The 19968-nt window shown below is 36.9% G+C and overlaps 1 protein-coding gene across 1 annotated transcript; it reads left to right on the top strand.

The window, feature by feature from the left end:
• The first annotated feature begins 7976 nt into the window (after window positions 1-7976).
• LOC131648922 (uncharacterized) lies at window positions 7977-9093 on the top strand. The gene is made up of 2 exons (XM_058918653.1): window positions 7977-8636; window positions 8737-9093. The coding sequence occupies exons 1-2, from the start codon at window positions 7977-7979 to the stop codon at window positions 9091-9093; spliced, it is 1017 nt and encodes a 338-aa protein (XP_058774636.1).
• Window positions 9094-19968: the final 10875 nt, after the last annotated feature.

Here is a 19968-nt window from a genome sequence, read left to right as displayed (position 1 = left end):
CCTCTATAACTAATGTACTTTTAGTAGATGGATTAGCTCATATCTTATTGTCCATAAGTCAATTAAGTGACAATGGTTTTGACATAATCTTCAATCAAAAGTTCTACAAAGCTATTTGACAGAAGGATGGCTCTATCATATTTACAGGCAAGAGAAAGAACAACATTTACAAGATTGATCTTCAAGATCTTAAGAATCAGAAGGTTACTTGCCTTATGTCTGTTAGTGAAGAGCAGTGGGTCTGGCACAGAAGATTGGGTCATGCTAGTTTGAGAAAGATTTCTCAGATTAACAAACTTAATCTGGTCAGAGGACTCCCTAATCTGAAATACAAATCAGATGCTCTTTGCGAAGCATGTCAGAAAGGGAAGTTTTCCAAACCTGCATTCAAATCTAAGAATGTTGTCTCTTCCTCTAGGCCACAGGAACTTCTGCACATTGATCTATTTGGCCCAGTCAAAACAGCATCTGTCAGAGGGAAGAAATATGGATTAGTCATCGTAGACGACTATAGCAGATGGACGTGGGTAAAGTTCTTGAAACACAAGGATGAGTCTCATACTGTGTTCATTGACTTCTGCACTCAGATTCAATCTGAGAAGGAATGAAAAATCATAAAGGTCAGAAGTGATCATGGTGGCGAATTTGAGAACAGATTCTTTGAGATTTAATTCAAAGAAAATGGTATTTCCCATGATTTCTCTTGCCCTAGAACTCCACAGCAAAATGGAGTTGTAGAGCGAAAGAGCTGGACTCTACAAGAAATGGCCAGAACCATGATCAATGAAACCAATATGGCTAAGCATTTCTGGCAGAAGCAATTAACACAGCGTGTTATATTCAGAATAGAATCTCTATAAGACCTATTCTCAATAAGACTCCTTATGAATTGTGGAAGAACAGAAAGCCCAACATTTATTATTTCCATCCATTTAGATGTGTATGTTATATTCAAAACACTAAAGATTATCTGCATAAGTTTGATTCTAAGGCACATAAGTGTTTTCTACTTGGATATTCTGAACGCTCAAAAGGCTACAGAGTATACAATACTGTAACTCTTGTAGTTGAAGAATCAATCAATATCAGATTTGATGATAAGCTTGGTCTTGAAAAGCCAAAGCAGGTTGAGAATTTTGCAGATATAGAAATCTCTAATTCAGACTTTGAAGAACCCAGAAGCAAAGTTTCAGAAGATCAAGTTGTTGCTTCATTAGAGAATCTCAGAATTTCTGAAGAGCCAACTATCAGAAGATCTCCTAGACTCAACTCTGCTCATCCAGAAGATGTTATCATTGGAAAGAGGGATGATCCTATCAGAACAAGAGCATTCCTTAAGAACAATACAGAATGTCAATTTGGTCTAGTATCTCTAATTGAGCCAACTTCTGTTGATCAAGCTCTAGAGGATGCTGACTAGATAATTGCCATGCAAGAAGAACTTAATCAGTTTACAAGGAATGATGTTTGGGATCTAGTTCCAAGACCAAAAGGATTTAACATCATTGGAACTAAGTGGGTCTTCAGAAACAAGCTAAGCGAAAAAGGAGAAGTTGTAAGAAACAAAGCCAGACTGGTTGCTCAGGGCTATAGTCAGGAAGAAGGCATTGACTATACAGAAACCTTTGCACCAGTGGCCAGGTTAGAATCTATTCGCTTATTAATTTCTTTTTCCACTCACCATAACATCACTCTGTATCAGATGGATGTTAAGAGTGCCTTCTTAAATGGTTATATAGATGAGGAAGTATATGTCCACCAACCTCCTGGTTTTGAAGACTCTAAGTCTCCAGAACATGTTTTCAAATTAAAGAAATCATTATATGGCCTGAAGCAAGCTCCTAGAGCTTGGTATGAAAGATTAAGTTCTTTCCATCTAGATAATGGTTTCACTAGAGGACAAGTGGATACAACACTCTTCTGTAAAACTTTTAAAAAGGATATTTAATTTGTCAAATATATGTTGATGATATAATCTTTGGAACATCTAATGCTACACTTGGAAAGGAGTTTGCTAAGTCTATGCAGGCTGGGTTTGAAATGAGAATGATGGGAGAACTCAAGTATTTCCTTGGGATCCAGATCAATCAAACTTCTGAAGGAACTTATGTTCATCAGACCAAGTATGTGAAAGAACTTCTGAAGAAGTTTAATCTTTCAGAAAGCAAAGAAGCAAAGACTCTTATGCATCCAACGTGTGTTCTACGTAAGGATGAGGTAAGTAAGAAGGTAGATCAGAAGCTCTACAGAGGTATGATTGGATCTCTTCTATATCTTACTGGTTCTAGACCTGATATTTTATTCAGTGTTTGTCTGTGTGCAAGATTCCAATCAGATCCTAGAGAATCTCACTTAACAGCTGTTGAGAGAATTCTGAGGTATCTGAAAGGTACTACTAATGTTGGTTTAGTCTACAGAAGATCCGAAGAATATAACTTAGTAGGATATTGTGATGCTGATTACGCTGGAGATAGAGTTGAAAGGAAAAGTACTTCTGGAAGCTGTCAGTTTCTTGGAAGTCATCTGAGATCCTGGTACAACAAGAAGCAAGCTACAATTTCCCTCTCTACAACAAAAGCAGAATATGTTGCTGCTGCTGGATGTAGTACACAGATGCTCTGGATGAAGAGTCAGCTAGAATATTATCAGATATATGAGAGTAACATTCCTATCTTCTGTGATAATACTTCTGCTATTTGTTTATCTAAGAATCCAATTCTTCATTCCAAAGCTAAACATATTGAGATCAAACATCATTTCATTAGGGACTATGTTCAGAAGGGTGTTCTATCTTTAAACTTTGTTGATACAGAACATCAATGGGCCGATATCTTTACAAAACCACTTGCTGAAGATAGGTTTAAGTTCATTCTAAAGAATATCAGTATGGATTTATGCCCAGAGTAAAAGGATGAGAAGATCTGATATATGGATTAGATTTGAAATTATTATTTATTTTCTTATCAGAAGTTCTGAAAATGTTGATCAGTTAGATATTCTGATTCTGTTATTACTAACGTTTCATATGTCTAAGTTGATTCAGAATTTCTTTTAAAGCAAAACAGCTGTCACCAGCTATTCCAAAAGATGAACACGTGTTCACTCTAAAGGGACAAGCATGCGTGCAGTTGATGAGACGCCGCCCTAGGTAACTGTGCAAATAATCTCAAATATCACGTTTTACCCTAACGTCATTCAACATTAAATGCAAATTGATTCATTGTCTGTAATCCTTATCATTCAAAATCATATTGCATATCATTTCAAATCCGTGCCTTTATAAACACATCTCTACATCATATCATCTCTTTCCATTCATCTTCATTTTTCGTTGTCTGTGCATTCTCATCTTCATCTCTCTCTTTTCATAAACCCTAGTTACAAAAACCAGTAATCTCAGTGTGAATCTATGGCTTCTTCGTCAAATGTTCAACGCAAGGTCTCATCTTCAAACCAAGTTCAACAAAAGAAATCTGCAAACACTCCTTTGAAGACTTGATTGATTCCTTTTGACGAACTGGAGGTTCATTGTGAAACTATGGTGGATTTTGAAAATCTTATGGCTCATGATTTTAAAATCAAAACTGGTAGGCTAGTACAAGGTTGGGCAAACTTTTTTGAACGATTAATTGGACCAGTTTATCCCACTTTGATTAAGGAATTCTGGAAACATGTCACTGTTACATCAACTGCTATTATTTCCTTCGTGTTAGGTCATGAAGTTGTTGTGACTGAAAAACTGTTAAGGAAAATGTACAGTTTTGATGGTATAGGTGGAGTTACTAAAGCTCTCCCAGGCAGAACTGATTGGGAAAAAGTTGACCTAGAGTTATTTACTTCTGGAATTGCCTCTCCCTACACTACGGACTTGAATCCTTTCTATAGAGTATGGGCAAAGATCATTCTGGGATCTTTCTATCATAGAAGACCAACAAACATGCTACCTACGTCAATCAAGATCAAAAGTATGTTTTGTTATGCATTGGAAAAGGCATGAGAGTTAATCTACCACATATTATGTTTCAACATCTGAAGACAAATGTTGAAGAATCAATGGAAGAAGAACGTCTGAAGAATCCCAAACTTAAGAAGAATACTATTCCTTTTGGTAGAATGATATCAGATATTCTAACTGCGAGTGGTTTGATAGATACTCTGAGAGTAGCTGGCTCTTCTCAGAACTTAACTGCTATTCGTGGGAGTATTCTAAATGCTCAGTCTCTAAGAAGGATGCAGCTGATTGAAAAGGTGACCACTCCTCCAAAAGTGTTTCCAGATATTCTGACTAGAAGAACTCCTGTTGTTAGTTTCTCTCATATGTTCAAAGAGGAGCTAGATAAATCTGTTAAATGCTATCTGAAATCCTGTGTCAAAGCACAATCTACTATTGATCCTGCTTGGATTCGTTGAAGAACTCTTCCATCTCTGGATGAGTTAAGGAAGAAGGATAAGAAGACGAAAGTGAAGAAGCTAAAAAGAAAGGTCACAGAAGAAGGACCTGATGCTAAGAAAGCCAAGAAGCGGAAGAAATCTTCAGGTATTGTAATCTCTGACTCTGTACCTAATACTAATTCTAAACGTGTATCAACAGAGTCTCTCAAAGTACTTAGAACTTATGAACAGTTTCAGAAGCTCATAGAAGATGCTTTCAAAGCAGACTCTTCTAGCTCTCAATCTACTTCTGCCCTTCCCCCGCAGAAAAAGCCACCTCCTTCTGAAATTCCATCCTCTTTCACCACCACTAAAAGAAACCGTCCACTTCATTCTGAACCAATTCTCAACCCCCAACCTCTAAATGCTATATTTCCACAAATCCCTTCTGAAAATATATTCTCAACCACATCCATTCCTTCTGCAATCTCACCTTTAATTGATCCCTCAACCACCTCCACCGCAGATTCTTCATCCTCTCTATCCTCCTTTATCACCTCTGCTTTATTCTCAAGAGAACCTGAACCCTACTACATTCTTAACCCAGACTCTTCAACCACCAAATTCCAAACCAAACCTTTTGAACTCTCTGTTGGTGTTCGTTTTGAATTTGTAAAACTTAAGGTACAGGCAGGTTTAGATGCACTGAAGATTGCACATAATGCCAAGATGGATTATGTTGCTTCTGGGAATCTCTGGAGAGCTTTCAAAAGAGAGATTCAATCTGACCTTCTGAAGCTGCAAGAAGCGTGTCTGGCTGATGCTCCTGGTCCTTCTGGATTTCTTAGGGACTTTGAAGAAAGCTACTTCTATCCCATCACCAGCTGGAAACCTTTTGAAGAGAAGGAGTCTGTTGATGAGCTGGAAGAAGTGCATCCTCTAGCTATGGTTGTGTGGAAGCCCCAATACAATGTTTTGACTGGAGACTTTCAGTCTTTATTCAACTGGCTTAGGGAGAATCCCTCTGTTAAAGCACCAAATATGGTATATCCAGGAGTTGAATACCCATCAGAACTTGTTGCTCCAACACCTCCAGAGAATCTGGCTGAAATACTTATGGCTCTTGAAAATCCAGATGCTGTAATCCTGCTCCTGTTTATCATGAAGATGCTTTTGTGTCTGAAGCTGATGTTGAGAATCATCCTGCTGTGAAAACTCCTGCTGAGGAAAATCCCGGTGATGTTCTCATGGTTGAAGCAAATGCTGAGAATCCTCCTCTTATGGACAATAGCTTTGATGCTTCTTCTGTTGGACCTTATGTCTCTGTTTTAACAAACACTATGAAGGCTCTTCAACAGAATCAAGTTGATATGGCTACCCGTCTGGACAGGCATGAGGATACTCATGAGGAATTCAGATCCTTCATCAAGGATCAGAAGGAAGGCTCTGATGAGATTAAAAACCTTCTGGTTGTTTTAGCTTCTAGGCTTAGCCAGTCGTAGTCTATCTTTGGTCTTAGCTTGTTTTCTTTGTCTTTTGCATCTAAATCTTTTAATGCTTTTTGATGTTATGACAAAAAGGGGGAGAAACATGATAATTGAATTGATTTACTATATCAGTTGCTAGGAATAAGTCTCAATATTCCCAACATTACTTGCAAGTTTTATGTTTTTGATAGTTTTTGCAGGATTGAAGATATTCTGAAAAAGCTAAAACATGAGAAGCAAATACATGGGGAAAAGCAATTCTATAAAGAAGCATGTTCTTAAAGATTTGAACCAATCTTAGTGCTATGAAGCTTCAAGATCAGAAGCAAGAAGAATGCTCCGACACATTCATGCTCTGATACTTTTTTTTATGAATGCTCTGATACTATTAAACATGCTCTGATACATTCCAGAATGTAAGAATGCTCTGATACATTCAAGAATGTTCTGATACTATCAAGCATGCTATGATTCTATTGATTACAAAGGAGAAATTTAAAGCTCTGAAGTTGTCCTATGGAAGAAAGAAGCAGAAGCTCTGAATGTTCTGAAGTTCTATGCAAAGTGAAAGTCTCGACTGAAATGGAAAAATACTCAGGGAAGTCTTTTATTTATAAATATTTATAAAATTCTTCTAGTATTAATTTCAGGGGGAGATTGTTAATATCAGGGGGAGACATATTCACACACTCTGATTATATGCTTATGCTATAACTGTGTAATTGTCTTTGGTCATCTGATATACTGGTTACAAATTCATATCAATTATATATGTTTTTGTCATCATCAAAAAGGGGGAGATTGTTAGAACAAGATTTGTTCTGATCAATATTCTATGCTTTGATGATAACATTATGTATGAATTGTGTATAAGACAATGTGGTACTCTAATCATTTGCATTTTCCATTTCAGGAGATACATAAAGAGTATGCACAAATTAGCGCTCAGAAGCACTGACTCATAAGGTTTTGGATGGCTACATCAGAAGATGCTCTGGAAAGACATCAGAAGATGGTCAAGAAGAATCAAAACATGAACTATGAAGCATTAGAAGAACATGAAGTCAGAAGCAGAAGCACCGAAGTTCTTATGGTATCAAGCTCAAGCTCTTCAAAGTCAGAAGACAAGAAGATGCTCTGCACCAAGCTGTTGACTCTGATATTCAAACATTGTTATTCACAAACATGAGTCCAGAAGCAAGTACAAGATGACAGGCTATTAAGTTAAATCTCTGACTGACAAAAGGAACGTTAGAAGCTACAAAAGGCAAAGTCAGTAAAAGCATCAAAAGCATGGCTCGAGGTAGTTGACAAAAGTGTGAAACATTAAATGCAAAGCTGTACTATTCACTCAAAGCATTAAATGCAACCTAACGGTCATCTTCTCTCAAACGCCTATATATAGAAGTTCTGATCAGAAGCAGCATAGAGAACACTTGTGCAATATACCAAAACTATGTCAAATTCAAAGCTCACAAACTTCATCTTCAACCTCACAAACTCTTGTAATATTTAGTGAGTGTTTAAGCTTAGAACTTAAGAGAAATATCACTGTTGTGGTTATAGCTTTATAAGAAGCAATCTTACTGTTGTAAACATTTATTTTACATTGTTTGTAAAAGGTTCCTAGAGTGATCAAGTTGTGATCAGTAGACTCTAGGAGACTTAGAAGTTTTCCAAGTGGTGATTTCCCAGAGTGATCAAGTTGTGATCTGTATACTATAGAAGACATAGAAGTTTTCTAAGTGGATAACCATTGTAATCAGTTGGATTAGTGGATTAAATCCTCATTTGAGGTAAATCACTCTAAGGGGGTGGACTGGAGTAGTTTCGTTAACAACGAACTAGGATAAAAATAATTGTGTTCATTGTTTTTATCTTACAAGTTTTTAAAGTCACGCTTATTAAACCCCCCCCCCCCTTTTCTAAGTGTTTTTCTATCCTTCAGGAGGTGCTGAGAATACCAATGTCACTGAAAATGTCAATGACATCGAAGCTTCTGAAGACAATGAGCATACTAAGAACAACGCTGAAACAGCTACCAATATGGTGGACTTAGATGAGTATTCCGATAACTAATTGCTTGCCTCATTGAATCCAAGTGTAGCCAACAGGATAATGCCTAGAAGAAAAGGCAAATCTGCTTCCCAAAGTTCCCCTGAAAAGAATGCAGAAATTAAGAGCCCTGTCAAAGACTCTGTCAAGAAGAAGAGTACTTCTGCTGGTCCTATCAAGAGCAGAGCTGTGGCTAGGAGTGTAGGGGTTGGTCCCTCAAATTCCTGGAGCAAGGTTGTTCCAAAGAAAAGAAAGGAGAGGGAAATTGTTGAATTTGAGTCTGATGATGAAGTGGATGTCCCTGACATTCCATCAAGGAAGAAGCCTACAACCAGCAAGCTTGCTGCAAGTATTCCTGAAGTCCCTATTGATAATGTTTCACTCCATTATGCCTCTAGTGCCAGCAGGTGGAAATATGTGCTCCAAAAGAGACTAGCGGTTGAAAGGGAATTGGCTCCAAATGCTCTTGAAAACAAGGAAATATTCGAGTTAATTCAGGAAGCTGGACTATTGAAGACTATTTACAACCATCCCAAATGTTACGAAAGGCTAGTCAAAGAATTTGTGGTGAACCTATCTGAAGATTGTGGAAACAGCAGGAGTGTGGACTTCAGAAAGGTGTTTGTGAGAGGTAAGTGTGTATCATTCTCTCCTTCTGTGATTAATAACTTCTTGGAAAGAACAGATGGAGCTCAACCTGAGCTTGAAGTGACAGACAACAAGGTTTGTCAAGTGATCACAACAAAGTAGATAAAAAGCTGGCCCCTAAAAGAAAAAACTAACTGCAAGTAAGCTGAGCATCAAGTATGCAATGTTTCACAAGATAGAAGCAGCTAAATGGGTGCCAACAAATCACAAATCCACTATCTCAGTTGTTCTTGGCAGATTTCTGTATGTTGTAGGAACAAAGGCAAATTTTGACTATGGAACATATATCTTTGACCAAACTATGAAGCATGCTGGAAGCTTCAGTATTAAGGGTCCGATTGCCTTTCCATCCCTCCTGTGTGGCATAATTCTGAATCAGTATCCCAACATTCTCAATGAACATGATACAGTATGCAAAAGAGAAAGCCCCTTGGCTTTCCACTATAAACTATTTCAGGGTACGCATGTTCCAGACATTGTCATGACGTCGGCTGAAACATCCAAGTCTAGAGCATCAGCCAGCAAAGCATAGGTCATAGCAATGTTAAAAGAGACTTGCAAAGAGCTGGAGGCTAGGAAGATATCCCTTGAAAAGATGATAAGTACTCTGGAAATGGATGAGAATGAGGAGTTTGCAGATGCTGTAGAGATGGCAGATGAAGATGAACAAGAGAAGGAAGTAGAACCAGAAGAATAAAGTGCCAGTCCTGCTAATGGCTCTGAGAAAGGAAGTCATGCAGACACCTCAAGTGGGTCTGACTCTGTGCAGTAAATGCAACTGGAGTTTTGTTTTTTTTATCTCTTCTGTTTAGTTTTGATTGCATTTTATTCTATTTAGTTTAGTTTAAGTTTTGTTAGTACCTATTTGAATATTGGGGAGAAGACAGTTGTTTGCTTTGGCAACTTTTGTGGCTAAACATGGGGAGAAGTAGTAATGTCACCCTAGAACAAAAAGTATGTGTTTGTGTGATCAACAATTCTGATGTGCTTATTTTGTGTTAATCTGTTTGTGCTGCTCTTGTGGTGTGGTTGGTTTAGCTATGTGGGCACTGTGTGCATACTGGTGGTGTATGCAGTCTGTACTGTATTAGCTCTGATTGTGTTTGGTTTTTTTGTTTCTACTGCAGGTGTTTCTCTGATATGGTGTGACAGGTTGTTTTAGCCAACAATTTGCTAAAGGGGGAGATTGTAGATGTTTTTCATGTTGGCTGCATTTGTGGTAAAACATACCTGGGTGTTTAATGTCTTGACAGATGTCATGACATGATTTATGTTGTGTTATGCAGGTTGCATATGTGTTAAGCAAATACAGGATCTATTAGTGAATGTCATGACCGATGACATGACATCCTTGTCTGACAGCAGGGGCTGTTATATTTTATTAATGTGTTTCCTGATTTCTCTCAATCTACAATTTAGGAAACCTTTTATTGTGTGCTGAATATTTCGTCTAGAAAATTTCGCTGACAGCACATTCTGTAACAACCAGATGGCGTGTAAATTAGGTTAACTTGGTTAACCCTAATTTGATTCTTGAAAAGCCCAAGGCCCAAGAGCTGCATATAAGAAGACTGCAATCCTAATTTGGAACGTAGAGAGAATTGTTAATTGTGAAGAACCGTAGTTCTGTAGCTGTCTTTTCTACTCCAAGCAATTGTCTTTTGATGATTGTATTGGAATAGGTTGTTTATGTATTTTGTCACTCTAAGCTTATAAGCACGAGTGTGTGTCTCTTGATTGAAGCTTTTAAGCAGATCAAGGTGTGTTTTTGAAGCGTGTCTTCTCTTTCAATTTGTTTAATGTTTATTTGTAATCACTGCTATGATTGAGGGGGAAGTGAGTGGAGTTACTCAAGTCTAGGAATAGATTGGAATTACATTGGGTAGGTTTTAAGTGAAGAGTTGTAAACGGGGGAGTTTAACTGTGAATTAATTCTGCTTATATTGGATTCCCTCCCTGGCTTGGTAGCCCCCATAGTAGGTTGTTTGGACCGAACTGGGTAAACAATTATGTGTGTTCTTTATTGTTTTTATATGTTTCTGTTTTAACTTTTTGTGTTGTGTAAGTGTGGATGTCATAACATCCAGTACGACATCAAGCGTGAGTTACTAGAATTTTCAGACTTCAAAGGAGACACATCCGTAGGATGACTCTACAAGGACGAAACCAGACGTAGGGGAATCTAATCCTAATTGCTAACCTTAGTTATACTTCAAAGGAGACACAGCCGTAGGGTGACTCTACAAAGTTGAAACCAGCCGTAGGGGAATCTAATCCTAATTGCTAACCTTAGTTATACTTCAAAAGAGACACAGCCGTAGGGCGACTCTAAATCTGAAAAGGTATGCCAATAATCACTAGACTTTTCTGAGGAAGACTAGTAATGACTAGACTATATAGGGGATGTTTATGAACACTGATTTGAAAATGATGCTAATAAACATTGGGCTTGATTGCAAGAAGACTAGTAATGACTAGACTCAATTAGGGGACGCCAATAAACATTGGACTTTCATGAAAGCATTGATGCTTGCAGAGTGAAAGAACTACATGAATCCCATAGGCCAAAAGGCAGGGTGTAACTCTGAAGGAGCGAAAAACACTTAGAAAGGGGGGATTGAATAAGGGTTGTTTCTAAAAATGGCAGATAAAAAATAATCACACAAATATTTTTATTCTGGTTCGTTGTTAACTAAACTACTCCAGTCCACCCCTGACAGAGTGATTTACCTCAATTAAGAATATAATCCACTAATCAACCTTGATTACAATGGTTTTCCACTTGGACAACTTCTAAGTCTTCTAGAGTATACAGATCACAATTTGATCACCATAGGAAATTCCTTTTACAAAAGTAAACAATATTACAAGAGTTTAATGTGCTTCTTAATAAGCTATAATAACCAAGTGATTTTTCTCTCAAGATTAAGTTCTAAACACTCAGTAAGATATTAAAATGTTTGTGAGGTTGAAGATGAAGTTCTTTTTTGTTTTTGTGTGATAGCATTTTGGCAGCGTAATGGTACTTCGAGCAAAAGTTCTATTTGCTTCAGCATCAGAACTTCTTTATATAGGCAGTGAGAAATGTGACTGTTGAGTAGCATTTAATGCTATGCGTGAATAGTACACTGGTGCATTTAATGTTTCACTCTTTTGTCCACTACCTCGAGCCATGCTTCAACTGCTTTTGCTGACTTTGCCTTTTGTAGCTTCTAATGTTCCTTTTGTTAGTCATACAGATTTGACGTTGTAGCCTTTTCATCTTGTACTTGCTTCTGGACTCAGACTATTAGAATAACGTTTGAATATCATAGTCTTCAGCGCTGGTGCAGATGCAACTTCAGTCATCAGACTTTGGAAGTGCTTTGTAGCATGATACCATCAGATCTTCAGAGCCTTGCTTCTGACTGCCATTTTCTGATGCTTTCCAGATCATGTTCTGATTTTCTCAAGACCATCTTCTGATGTCTTCCAGATCATGTTCTAATGATCTTCTGGGTCAGAGCTTCTGAGTGTTGATTTTGTGCATACTCCTTTAGACTTTTCCTGAAATGGAAAATGTGAATAAGTAGAGTACCATATTATCTTATACAAAATTCATATATAATGTTATCATCAAAACTAGAAATATTGATCAGAACATTTCATGTTCTAACAATCTCCCCCTTATTGATGATGACAAAAACATACAGAATTGATATGAATTTGTATCCAGAATATCAGATGAAAAAGACAATACAAAGATATAGCATAAAAGCATATTAATCAGAGTGTGTGAATATGTCTTCCCCTGAGATTAAAAATCTCCCCCTGAAATTAATACCAGAAGAATTTATAAATAAAAGACTTCCCTGAGTATTTTCCATTTCAGATGAGACTTTCACGTTGAACTTTAATCATCAGATGATCCAGAGCTTTCTTTCAGAGCTTCCATTGGACAGCTTCAGAGCTTTGAATTTTTCGTTAAGATCACTTAGCTTATCATAGCATCAAGGTAGATTTCTTCATATCTTGTATCAGTGTTTTAAATTCTTGTATCAGAGCATAGCTTGCTTCAGATCTTGTAAATTCTTGTATCAGAACATTAAGCTTTGTTTGCTTCAAATCTTTGGAAGATTTTCTCCAGATACGTTTCTCCCCTTTATGAGCTTGTTCTGATAATCACATTCCTGCAAAACTATGAGAGGCCAAAAAACTTGCAGTTTTTGTTAGGAATGTTGAGTCTTAAGCCTTGTAACACCCCAATTCTACCCAAAGCATTTAGGCAAGAAAATATCAGAGTGTTAAAATTTCATTTAACACAATTAGGATGTTACACTAAGTAACCAAACAAACACCTAGAAAACAAACAGACATTAGTGATGCCAAAAGCATACAACACCTACCAATAAAACGATACATAACACACGGAAGATATGAACATATATATACATATAGCTCTCACTCTCGAAGAGGAGTTTTCCAAAATAAAGTGTTTACAATGCACATCAGCACATTATCACATATACATGTTCAAAGAGTCATATACAAATAAATAACAACAGACTCCCGACTCCCCGGTGTTACATATCAGAGCAACCGACAAGACCAACTGGAGAACTACCTCTTCCAAAAGACTCCCAAAGCGGCTAATCTGCAGGATGCCACTCAAGCATCAAATCAGCAGAAGGGTGAGAATATAATTCATAATGAAAAGCATGACAAATATAGTAATGCCAACAAGTATCATCAAGAATCACACAACAAGGTAATCCACTCATTTAACCACAATCGATATATAAGTAATGCAACACATGAATGATAACATAATTATAAAGACAGACAATGATGAATGAGACTCGACTATGCATATGCATGTGGTACCAAATCCGGAGTAAACTCCTCCTTCTCATTATGACAAATACACCTGGCCGAGCATTATGCTTGGACTTTATTCCACTCAGGAAGCCCGCAGGCTGTCGTCATCGAGCATGTAGCTCCCATTGATGACCTCTTGCCACTCAGGATAATATACCGTTACCGAGCATTAAGCTCCTACTGGTAACCAATGCCCGCAGGCCATCTGTTAACAGCATTCCGCCATTAACGTATTGAAATGTTATGATGCGCAAATATATGACTCTATTACATGACAACAACATCATCAACAATATAACACGATCATACACTCACGTTACATCGTTTATATTCTATCCAAAAGGATACATCACCAATTAATAACATCGTTATCAATTACATCACACCATAATTACCACACAGGCATTAATAAGCACACAACACACATTCACCGTCAAAACATAATGGCCACATCGGCATAAATGATCGCATAATTGCATCACATCAAATTAATATTGGCCATCGGCCCACAACTTCATCAATACATCATCAACAAGTTGTAATAACAACAATTCAACAATGATAATACATCATTCTCATAACAACAATTACTTGCCATAAGGCCACACATCATGTTAATAACAAACAACCAAACATCGTCACATATCAAGAATGAACATTCATTAATACATAACACACATGAACATGATCTCATGTTATTGACAACTAATCACATACCTCGTACCAATACGATAACATTCACACAACACATCATCATGATTTATCATGCACTAGTTCACAAAACCATTTATGAAAATCAACCAACCACTACTATATCCTACATCATCATATAGAGCATGGAAATAGCTTCCAAACGTTTCAAACGACACATAAAACGAACACCCGAGTCAAAAGATACGACGTTTCAAAGTTTGGAAAACATAAACATACTTCATATGTTAACCCTACTTAGTTCTACCAATAAATCCTAATAAAAATAATAGGAGACTACATCCTATGAATCATTTCCTTAAATCTTAGTGTAGATTATTGCCTTAGCTTTCCAACGCTTCGAACAGCGACAAAATCGGAGCTACGGATCAAAAGTTACGATCGTAACAAAATCTGCCAAAAATTGGAAAAGCTGTAGGTCGACGCATGGAAAACATAGGTCGACGCATTGAACTCCTATCACCCTCGGGTATGCGCACGCCGACCCAATAGGTCGACGCATTCATCAGAAAACCCAGATTTTTGCCTTTTAGGCTGCACAGGTCGACGCAAACCTCTGTGTAGGTCGACCTAAGCTTCGTAGAAACCCTAAAATCACCATTTCCACCAACTAAACTTTTATAAACATTTCTCTAAAACCTATACATCGTTATAACATCAATACAACACATACATACCATAAAAACAATCTAACATCAAAATTTTCATGGTTGATTCATCAATCTTTCTCAAAACCTAACATTTTCTTCAAACTCAATCAAGCCATAGAAATGGAAAAGGAAGCATGATCAATCATCATAACACAACAAGGATATCATTTAATCATCATACAATCATACTCAAACAAACATAGATCAAACAAAGACCACACAAGAAAGTTATGGAAATTAAACAAGAAGAAGAAGAACAAGAGCAAGAACAAGACTATAAGAATCATACATCCAAGATAAATTTGATTCACCCTCTTACCCAACTATAGCGACGATCGGAACTCGATTCGGATGAAAAACCACCAATCTCCACTTTTTCTTCTTTTCCTCTTCTTCTTTCTCCCTTCCCTTTCTTTCTCTCTTCTTTCCTTTTCTGTTTTTCTTTCTTTTCTTTCTTTCTATCTCTCTTATCTCTTTTCTTATAAAGAAAATATCTACTTTACGGTCTAAACTCAATTGCTCAGAAAAACCCCAAAACGCCGAATATTACCTTAATAATATTTCTAGTACCAAAAATATAAAAACCTTCCATTAAATATTAGTCCGCCAACCCGAACTAATACCGACTGAAACGACTCCAAAAACGGTAAAATTCCAATAAACGTCACAAACGTCCAAATTAAGCATATACTTATTTTTCCGGGCGTTACAAGCCCAGCAACTGATATTATAAATCAATTCAAATAACACGTTTCTCCCCCTTTTTGTCATAACATCAAAAAACATAAAAGATTCAGATGAAAGACACACAGAGTGAAGAAGGAAATTTTCATAGATATCCAGAGGGAAGAGTACAATCTGATGCAAAAACAAAACAGATGCAAGAAACAAAAAAACTACTTAGACACAAGACTCAAACTAAGAGTAGTTAAGCTTAGAGGCTAAGGCTGCTAGAAGATTCTTGATCTCAACGGTGTCTTCTGCTTGCTTCTTTGAAGATTCTTCAGATCTTTGCATCCAAGATCTAAATTCAGCATTCGTGTCATCCTGCTTATCCAAACGACTCAACACAGAAGTTGAAGAGCTGGCAGGAGAAGCAAAAGGATTCTCCTCAATAGCAGAAGGGACAGTAGATGCTGGAACCATTTGACCATCAGCAACAGGATTCTCCTCAAGAGGATTATCCTGGAACCATTCAAACAGAGTCTCAAAATCTCCAGTTAGAACTGCAAAAGGATAAGGAACCAGAGGCTTCTTTTCAGTCCATACAAGCAGAGGTAGAAGGTCATCAACTTCTATATCATCAGATTCTGATTTCATCTTATCAACAAATGGAGCTTCTTCCAGAGGCTTCCAATCTAAGATTGAATGAAAGTAATTCCCATCACCATACTCTAGAGCCATTCCAGAAGGACCAGGAGCATCAGCAAGACATTCATTCTAGAGATCCAGAAGATTCGTTTGCACATCTTCAAAGAAAGCCTTCCAGAGATTTCGAGCAGCCACATGATCCAACTTGGAGTCATGGGCAACCTTCAGATAATCTAAACATGTATGTACCTTGTGTTTTAAGAGTTCAAAACGCATATCAACAGAAGCTGGGGTAAGGTTGGTTCTAAAAACAGTTATTGGATCTTCTGGGTTGGAGATGAGGTAGGGTTCAGATGGTCTTTCAAACAAAAATAGAAATGTTTGAAGATGATGGATGGGTTTCATACCCCAAAATTTGCCCTCTTATATTCAATCAAAGGTTCCTCAATTGCCCAAGAGCACTCAGGGTTCTATCAGACAAAGCTCCTCCTAATCCAGGATCTCCAAGACTAGGGTTTGCATTTTATCAAAGGAGTTTGAATCTCTAAGGCCTCAAATGGACCTCAAGGTATCTCATATGTCTCAAAGCATCTCCAGGCAAATTTTCAAGCTTTGGATCACAAGATTGTTCAGTCAATGGTTCAGATGATCAATAATCGACTAGTTTGACCTAAAAGTGAACTATAGTCAAAATACAGTCAAACTTCAAGACTTTTGGTAAATATCAAGTATTTGAGGTTATATACATCATTTGATCAAAGGTTGATCATGATTCATTAATAAAAACTCAGAATTGAACAAAGACAAAAGTTCAAAATAGGGTTTTTTAACTAAAAAGTCAACTCAAATTTGACTGGCCATAACTTTCACATGGAGTATCAAAAATTTCCCAACCAAAGCCTATTCTGAAGGAAATTGGATTCTCTACAACTTTTTCTCTCACTTGTCAAGGCTAGAAATGCTTCATTCAAGACATATGGTCCAATATATTACAGGTCCTCCAAAAAGGTCATTAAAAGGTCATCTTTTTCAAAAGCCCATAACATGAGCATGGAAACTTCACTGGAGATGAAACCAAAAGGAGTGTTTAGAGGACTCTTTGAGCTTTCTAAAAAGTCCTAGAACACCTCCATATGATAAAAATTGAAGATGTTATGGCTTGCACAAGTTTGTCGATTTTGAGAAAATGCATGAAAACCTAAGTGAGCAATTTTGTATTTTTAAATAATGGCCCTTAACATTTGTTTTGACCACGTGATCTTGAGTCCAAAAGAGGCACAATGGTCAGTTTATATTATTATTATGATATTTATTTTATTTATATTTGATTTTTATCATTTAAAATTCAAATAAAATCAAATAAAAATCATAAAATAATTATATGATTGATACACCAAATTTTCCCCTTGATTTATTTAGATCAAATCCAATCCAATGGCTGAGATTAAAAGGAAAATCTGCACAAAATAGGATTGGCCAAATATAGTAATATTTTATGCAAAAATCAAAGAAATATTTTCTCAATTTTTCTCCCATCAAAGATGAGATTTTGTCCAAAGTTTCAACCCTAAATATCTCTCTATATATATTACAAGACTCACAACAGAATAGGTGTGGGTGGGCAGCCCCCAATAACACTTCCAAACTTTCAAAAAATACATGAAGCTAGGGCACTATCAAAGAGCTTTCTCCAGCAAGTTTCCACGAGTTCTAAGTGTCCAATCATTCCCCTAAGGTTCCAAGGATTCGACCCAAGCATTCACACGGTCATTAAGCACCCCAGAATCGCCTCCCTCGACTGCACCGGTTTGCATATCTTTTCGAATCTCAAGCCCTTAATATATGTCATTTAAATGAATTCCACGCATATATATGTGTTCATAATCGTATTTAGTATCGTTTAGAACAATTGTTATAAAGCATTTGTGCAGAGCAAGATATCACCATTGTTGAAGCTCCAAGCTTCAAAGCTCGCGTTCTCGTAGTGGCGACCTTCATCCGTCAAAGATATTATCACCATTGAACTTCTCATGAGCAAATTAGGTAATCTGGGCGGATCAGTGTCTTGTTTAACGTTTGTATGCGAGTTGTGATTTTTTTCAGGGTTTTTGCTACGGAAACATCACCAGAAACTGTAGCAAATTCGTGGTAAAATCATAGCCATTCTGGGCAGAATAATGGAGAAGGAGATGAACAGTCATCCTGGGCTTCCTTTGCCACACGCGCATGGCCTCCATTGAACGGTCAGCAAAGGCGTCTTCTCTCTCCGTATTTAATTGGTTAATCAACTTGCAAAAGGGGACAATGCGCATTGGTTTGAAAATCTGGAAAAGCAATGCCATCTCACTATTTGATCCAACGAATAGGAATTAAAATCAACGAACTAAAATAGCTCACTTGGCCAAGTGAGTGATTTGCAAAGTCCTATGCCTTGGTTCGATCCCCAGGTGTTGCAGCTTGTTTGCATTTTTTTCCAAAAATCCTTCTTTTCAGATCTAATGTATCTCACACGCGAAGGCTCACTATACACCCTCGTAGCAAGACCACATGATTATCTCAAAGCTAGATCTAACACATACAAGGCTGAAGGTGCAACATGGACAATCAGTAAGCCACCACACAGGATTGGTGCCAGGTTTTTTTATATCATTTTTTATTTACTGTATTATTTAATTAATTAATTATGTTTAATTTAATTTATTCATTTAATTAGGGCTAGGATGATAAAATTAGGATTAGGATAGTAACTAGGTTTTAGGATTATTTCCCGATTATTCGATTATTTCGATTAATTTATTTAATCAGTTTTAACTGTTAAAAATCACAAAAATCCTAGAGAAGTTTATCAAGGTATTAGGGTTTGCCCAATCCCACTGGCCATTGGCCCAAGTATTAGGATTAGGATTCCCTAACCAACTCAGGTTTTTTAGCCAAGTAATCTTAAAATTTTATTTATTATTCTCTTCAATTAAATTAATTGATCGCGGTGGGTAATAATCAATTATCTAATTATTTAATTAATTAAATTCAAATAGGGTTTATTTTGCTAAAAGGTTTTAACCATTCTATTGGTTACGATGATTAGTATTTTCTTTTCTATCAATTCGTTACTATTTTTAATCAAATCGATTGATTTTGAGGAGTAACGATAAATTAATAATTTAATTAAAACATTCAATTTGCTAATAGTGATAATCGAATCTATCGATTAAAATAGTTAGCAATTCTTATTAATCTGTTAATTATGGTGTTTAAATCTATTAATCATCGCGATTAATGGAACAAATTAAGATCAGGGTTGTACGCCAAATTCTAAAACACATTTTAATCTTTAAACTACGGATTTTCAAAACTCTGATAAGGTAATTCAAAATACCTTTCAAAACTGCGAATTTTAAAACTACGATAAGGTAATTCAAAATACCTTCAAACAACCTCATACTAATTCTAAGGCGTACAACCCTGCCCCGAACTACGTAGACTCTGATCCTCCATAAGGAGGTACGTAGGCACTTGGATAACCAAGGCGAGTCTCCTTCCCCAAAACCTCAATTCATTCAAATCTCACTTTTCGCCCTATTCATTTCCTTAGCTATAAACCTTAACACTTTTAGCCATTAACCTTTACCTTGGACAAAACCTTAGGAAAGGGTTAAGGGTGCCTAACACCTTCCCTTGACCCGAATATAATAACTTACCCTGAATCTCTTAACTGCGTAGGGTTTCCTATTCGCCCTGGTAGAATAGGTGGCGACTCTAAAATCTAAATTTTTTGGGCAGGTTGCCACAGCTGGCGACTCTGCTGGGGGCAACACTAATGGTGAATTATTATGCTCCTAGGTTTTGATAGGGTTTAGGTTTTTGATTAATTATTTAGG

Source organism: Vicia villosa, linkage group LG2, assembly GCF_029867415.1.
Source record: "Vicia villosa cultivar HV-30 ecotype Madison, WI linkage group LG2, Vvil1.0, whole genome shotgun sequence".
NCBI lineage: Eukaryota > Viridiplantae > Streptophyta > Magnoliopsida > Fabales > Fabaceae > Vicia > Vicia villosa.
The sequence above is the reverse complement of the archived record's forward strand: the minus strand, read 5'-3'. Positions and strand labels throughout refer to the sequence as shown.